Source organism: Heloderma suspectum, chromosome 6 (assembly GCF_057233095.1).
Source record: "Heloderma suspectum isolate Gila_16-S chromosome 6, 16-S_ref, whole genome shotgun sequence".
NCBI classification, from domain to species: domain Eukaryota; kingdom Metazoa; phylum Chordata; class Lepidosauria; order Squamata; family Helodermatidae; genus Heloderma; species Heloderma suspectum.
This window is the reverse complement of record NC_139463.1, coordinates 113,688,490-113,695,215: the sequence shown is the minus strand read 5'-3', so window position 1 is coordinate 113,695,215 and position 6,726 is coordinate 113,688,490. Positions and strand designations below refer to the sequence as shown.

The following is a 6,726-nucleotide window of genomic DNA, read 5'->3' as shown; positions in this document are numbered from 1 at the left end:
GAGAAGGCCAGGGCCTTCTTGGTGGCGGTTCTCAGACTGTGGAACTGTCTAACTAGGGTGGCTAGATTAACTCACTCTCTGCTGTCCTTCCACCAGCAGGCACAATTGTTTTTAATCAAGCAGGCCTTATTGGCATACAAGCTGCTCCGTTGGATGGGGGTACCGTTTTTTATATACATTTCTGGTGCAACCTTGTAACAAACAAGATGGGGAATATCACAATAACCATCATGTAGTTTAGCATAGTGCAACAGCTTTAATTTCCCCAAGACAAAGCCCAGGCACCACAAACAGGAAAAATCAACACAATTATAGCACATGCAAACAGTTCGGCAGGAGACAGTTTTCATTTTCTTTTCTTTATCAGCTGCTCCTTTTTATTCATATCTGGCCTCAGAGCAATGATATAGCACTTGGGGAAGAATATAAAGCCCAGTAACCCAGCACTCGAAGCCAAGATGGAGAAGACCTCCACAGCTACCATGTATTTTCCTTTGGTGCTCAAGTAGGTTGGAACAAAGGACAACCAAACACTGCAGAAGACCAACATGCTGAAGGTGATAAACTTGGCTTCATTGAAACTGTCGGGTAACTTCCTGGCTAGGAAAGCCACAATGAAGCTGCCAATGGACAAGCAGCCCATAAAGCCCAGGACAGAATAAAACATGGCGACTGACCCTTCATTGCATTCCAGTATAACTTCTTCAGCCATTGAATGCATGTCAAAATCCAGAAATGGGGGAGAGGTTGTCAGCCACACAGTACAAATAGCAGCTTGAATACAGGAACAGGAAAGAACAATGGAGATGGCCAGTCTTTTCCCCACCCATTTCCTCATGCTGGACCCAGGCTTGGTGGCCAGGAAAGCTAGAACTACGATGATGGTCTTGGCCAACACAGAAGAAACAGCCATTGAGAAGATGATCCCAAAAGCAGTTTGGCGAAGGAGACAGGTCATCTTCTGAGGCCGGCCAATGAAGAGCAAAGCGCACAGGAAAGAGAGCAGGAGGGAGGCAAGGAGGGTGTAGGTGAGGTTCCGGTTGTTGGCTTTAACAATTGGAGTGTCCTGGTGCTTAATGAAGATCCGAAGCACTAAAGCTGTGACACAAAAAAAGGTCACAGCAGAAATGGCCAAACCGGTTCCAAGAGATTCTTCAAAAGACAAGAAGGTTAGATCTTTTGGAAGGCATAAATCCTGATCATTGTTTGGATAATGATCTTCTGGACATTGAAAGCAGTCATTCATGTCTGAAAAAACAAACACATTGATACATGACATGCTTATGCAAAATGAATTGTGGAAATCAAGGTAATATTTCAACCCCCTGAATGAAGGCTCCAGGTCAAAGCCTGAAAGACATGTTTGAGATCTTCTCATGCCATTCTGTTTGCAAGAAGTGCTCACGGATGGTCAAGGAGAAAGGCAATCTCAACCCATCAATTCTGTTCCCCAATGTCCTTGGAAATCACAACCTGGGTATTATCAGTATCACTGACTCTATCTTTCAATATGCACATTTTTTTTTTATTAAAATTGAGTTGCTATAAATAATGCCATAAACAAATCACTCATCATACCAGATTGTATATAATCAAGACAATATTTCAAACCCCTAAATGAAAGCTGTTTAGTCAGTGTTTGAAATTCCCATTTGCAGTCTGCTCATGCTTTTATGTTTGCAAGAAGATGTTCTTGGAGATGGTTATGGAGAAACTAAGTCAGCAAAGCAATTCAATGCTTCACTTAACTTGCTCTGCCTAGGGATGTCAGAGGAATCTGTCCAGAGATGGAACTCACTGAGCTTTTGTCACCCCCCACCCCGGACTTTGGATCACTTTGCACAAATTTCAGCTCTAATTTCCATAATTTTTTGCAAATTACGGCTGAAATCGCTTTTTACGCTTGCACGCGTGCACACACACATACACACACACACACACCATACACACACAGAAGAAACCTACCTGGATTTCAGAAACAAGCCCCTGGCTTGGCTTGCAAATACAAACCAAGTTGGGGTTGCTGCAGAAATCCAGGGAGGCCCCAAAGGGCTGGATTTTCCAGCAACGGACATCCCTAGTCCTATCTTCTTAGAAATCATAACCAGGGAGTTTTCAGTGTCAGTTACTCCATATTTGAATATGGTAGCATGATGATGATGGCAGTTAAGTGGTGTGCTATTCGCAATGGCACGCGCATCAGTCATCATATCAAATTCTATGTAATGTCCCTCAGCCGCATTAGCATCATCACTTCAGTAAACAATTAGAAAATTCAATGACTAAACATATTCATTCAGGCCAGGGTGATTTTGTCCTTCCCCCTTTGGAAGGAAGATGAAGGGGGAAACCACCATGGAATGGAATAGGGGCCGGTCAATGGGGAGAGAGATAACTAGCCCCTTATAGGGCAGCTAAGCCTCAGCCAAGGCCTCCTTTCAATGGCATGGCAGCCCTTCCATCCTACTTGTGCTTCAGTAAAGGACAGTGGAAGCTTGGGGCTGTGAATCCATTCTGGGTTTTAGTCAGAACCAGCTGGAACTCTAAAGCAGCTATCCAAGTTGCTCAACCCTATCCCCAAAATTAGTTCAGTATCTTGGATACCTCTCTAGAGTTCTGGCTGATTTTGACTGAAACCTAGAATGGAATCACAGCCCCACTGAATTCAGAGCCACCAGCCTCCACTGGTAAGAGATTAGCCAGTCATCTGTTTGGGGGCTGAGTAGGAATGGTTTGGGCATCCCCGACTGGCCACGGAGTTTTTCCACCCAGGCCTTTCTGCCTTAACACTCAGGAACCTTTTCCTCTGTTTTTGGTCGACAGGTAATGTGGACATTGAATCAGGTCAGGCCACTCCTTCCCCTCTGCTGTGATTTGAGACGACAGTGGGGAATTCCTCCAGATGTCTTAGCTTGGAGGCTAAGCCCAACACCAAGGAAGAATCCAAGGAGGCTCCATGGGCTAGAGAGGGAACTCCTGCAGGCTGACTTTGGCCCACCTGTCTAGAGCCAGGATAACATTTCCCAGTGGGTAGGTGCTCATGTCTACCCAGCAGCCCTACTTAGCAAATAGATGCCCAGACTTTTCTCTATTTTATCCCCTTTGGAGATCCTAAGTTAGCATTAATCAATAATGTTGTGACCCTTCTGCCCTAGTTCACTGACTTGGGGAGGGGGGCGTGGCAGGGGGATGAAGTGGACAGACTGGAATAAATAGAAATTATTCCTGTGCATGGACCCCCCACTTCACTTCAGATGCTGATTCAGACAATCTGAAGTGGCCCCACTTCAGTTCAGACTGATTCAGACCCCATCCACTTTGAGGGATCCAAATCTGAAGCATGATGTGGACATCTGGATCACTTGTTTTTGACATTTTCCCATTGACTTGCATAGGGAAACACAAATGGCCATAATGTTTTCAATTTTTATGATACATACATGAAATCTGGAAAACTCTCAGCCCTCCTGGAGGGGACCCATCTGCCAAATTTCAGACAGTCTGCCACAGTACTTTTGTGATAGGCACAGGTGACATTTGAATTTTTCAACAAAAACTCTCAGAGCAAAGAGCTACAATTTTTCACTGGTTGCACAGAAGTGCATGAAATTTGGGGAACTCTCAGCCCCCCTGGATGGTGGAGAATTTCTCCACGAATCTTCGGGAGGCCAAGCGCCGAGGCATTCGGCCCCCTGAAAGTGTTGGGGAAATTCTCCGCTGGCCCCCCGCCCCCCCCCCGGGATGGGACTTACCTTCAGCGAATGTCCCTCTCAGTGGCGGGTCCTGGCAGCGGTTCGGCGGGGGCGGGGGTGGCGGCTGGTCTCCCGACCGGCTGCCGCTGCCGCCATTACAAAATAAAAAAGTAAAAACACACACACACACCCGTGATAGGCTACGTGATGATTTACGTAGCCTATCATGGCTAGATTTCCAAAGTCAGCCGTGATAGGCTACGTAAATCATCACATAGCCTATCACGGGTGACTTTGGAAAAAAAAATGCGCATACACAAATGGCGGCAGCCCATGGGCGCCGCCATTTGCGTTCCTTATTTTGGCATGTCTAGTCTACGTAAAGATTTACGTAGACTACAGCGAAAATAAGGGCAACACAAATAGCGTTCCCTTATTTTCGCCGTAGTCTATGTAAATCTTTACGTAGACTAGACGTGCCAAAATAAGGAACGCAAATGGCGGCGCCCATGGGCCGCCGCCATTTGCGTACGCGCTTTTTTTTTTCCCTTCAAAGTCACCCGTGATAGGCTACGTGACGATTAACGTAGCCTATCATGGCTGACTTTGGAAATCTAGCCATGATAGGCTACGTTAATCGTTACATAGCCTATCACGTTTTTTTTTTCCACTTTTTCTTTCGCGGCCGGGGTGATGGGGCGCTTCTCCCCGGCCTGAATTTCGGCCAGGCGAGGCGGGACACCTCCCCCCCCCTCGCCTGAACTTTGGAGGGAGAAGCGAAGCGCCTCCCCCCCACCGTGAAAAAAGCTGCGGGACAAGGTAAGTCCATTTCGTACATCCCTAGATCTGACCTGCCAAATTTCATATAGTTTGGCCCAGGAGTTTTTGTGCTAGGTGCAGGTAAAATGTGCTTCTCTCAGAAACTCAAACCAAATTCAGAAGGGATAATAACCAGAGAAGTTAAGTTTTGAAGCAGAGGAGGTCACTATCCCTAATCTCTGCTGTAGGTTTCTTTGAAGTGCAAACAACCCCTTTCGCCTAGTACTTTCCTATTCAGAATCACAGTCAGGACCTCAGGCTCTCAGTTGTCTTGCCTGACAGAGGCAGCAAGGCACAGCAAGCAACCCTGTCAGGAGGGCACATCAAGTTGAACTATGGGAACCTCTCCCTTGGTGACCCATACTTCCCCTTCCCCACCTCCTCCATCGTGGCCTGCCTAGGTCTCTTCAGGGTGATAGACAGAGAGCTTGCAGGAGTTCTGGCACTACCAGCCTTCTGCTTGCCCCTGCTGCCTGCCTGCTGGGACACACTATCCAGACTAGGGGGAAACCAGCTTGCCTACACTGCTGCTACTCCCAGCAGCACCTCACCCACCTCTGCCCCTGCGAACGACACCCCGAAGATACCTCATATTGGGCTTGCTTGCTTTGCCACACAGTGTAGTATTATATAATTTAAATAATAGCTGTTGACATATGTACTGCTTTGCCCATTGTTTTTGCAAATGTGGACTGCGTAGTGCTTTAACACACACTATGTGCTTGTCCAGACAGCACAAGCACACACACACACACACACACAAGGAAAAGAAAAGGAAACACTAAACTACAAGCAAAGGGTGGTGCGGGAGGAGACTAAGTATAATCCTAACAGAAGAGAAAAGAGGTTTTATTTTTTTAATTTTTTTGTGGGGGAAAAGAAATCAGAAATACAGGAATACAGGACTTGAGAAGAGGGGAGGGGAGGCAAGAAAGGGACAAAAAGTCTCTCTCTCTCTCTCTCTCTCTCTCTCATGCACACATGTATACATACATACATACATATATATATATATATATAGAGAGAGAGAGAGAGAGAGAGAGAGAGAGAGAGAGAGTCAAAGTAAAGGCAAATTAATGGTTGAGAGATAGTTGAAAAAAGGGGGGGAAGCTAAGCAACAAAGTGAAATTTTCTGATTTTTTAAAATGAACAAACGAGAATGAAAGGTAAGACCTAATTCGGAAGAGTGGTGTGGGGGAGAGAGCTAGGGCGGAAGCTGAAAGTAAGGACTAAATATTTGTTTTTTAAAGAAACAGAATAGTTCAGTTGAGACAACCACACACGCACACATACACACACACACACCTCTCTAGCCAAATAACTTCAGACAGAGCCCTCCAGAATGATCTCTCACACAATGAGCAAACAGAACTGCACAGACTGAGGTGAAACAAAGAACAGGGAGAAAACTCAAACTCAATACTACACATTTGTTTGTTTTTGAAATAAAGAATCTACAAAGGAATGAAAGAGAATACTTGATTGGGAATAAGGAAAGACACAAAAAGCTGCACACACAGGATCTCTCTCCAGTCACTCTCTAACAACTAGGGATGTCAGAGAATTCCGCCACGGATCTCGGGGAGGCCAAATGCCAGCACATTCGTCCCCCCGAAATCGGTGGCGGAACGGTCTGCCCCCCGCCCTCCCGGGTCGAGACTTACCTAGGGTGGATCTTCCTGGCGGCGGCGGCTCCAGCTGCAGCTGCGGCAGCGGTTCGGCGGCGGCGGCTGGTCTTCCGACTGGCTGCCGCCGCCGCCATTTCCAGTTAAAAAAAAAACAAACCTGATAGGCTACGTAAAGATTTACGTAGCCTATCACGGCTAAGTTTAAAAAAAAACCTGTGATAGGCTACATAAATGTTTACGTAGCCTATCATGGCTGACTTAAAAAAAAAAAAACCAACAATGTGCGTACGCAAATGGTGGCAGCCACAGCCGCCACCATTTGCGTTCCTTATTTTGGCATGTCTTAGTCTACGTCAAGATTTACGTAGACTAAGACGGTGAAAATAAGGAGAACGCAAATAGTGTAGCGTCTGCTACGCTATTTGCATTCCCCTTATTTTCGCCGTCTTAGTCTGTGTAAATCTTGACTTAGACTAAGACGTGCCAAAATAAGGAACGCAAATGGCGGCAGCTGTAGCTGCCGCCATTTGCATATGCGCGTTTGTTTGTTTTTTTATGTCAGCCGTGAAAGGCTACATAAACATTTA

General features: G+C 46.2%; 1 protein-coding gene across 6 annotated transcripts in view; it reads right to left on the bottom strand.

Annotated features, from left to right (window-relative positions):
• Positions 1-234: 234 nt before the first annotated feature.
• LOC146342597 (vomeronasal type-2 receptor 26-like) overlaps positions 235-6,726 on the bottom strand; it is an 18,765-nt gene continuing 12,273 nt past the window's right edge. For 4 of the 6 annotated variants that reach the window (XM_084808613.1, XM_084808610.1, XM_084808612.1 and 1 more), the window contains exon 3: positions 235-1,248. In XM_084808613.1, coding sequence (XP_084664739.1) covers positions 347-1,246 — 900 coding nt within the window. In that variant the 5' untranslated portion in view covers positions 1,247-1,248 and the 3' untranslated portion in view covers positions 235-346. Of the gene's footprint in view, positions 1,249-3,752; positions 3,859-6,726 lie in introns of those variants that run through there. The other 2 variants (XM_084808616.1, XM_084808614.1) reach the window with 2 other exon arrangements.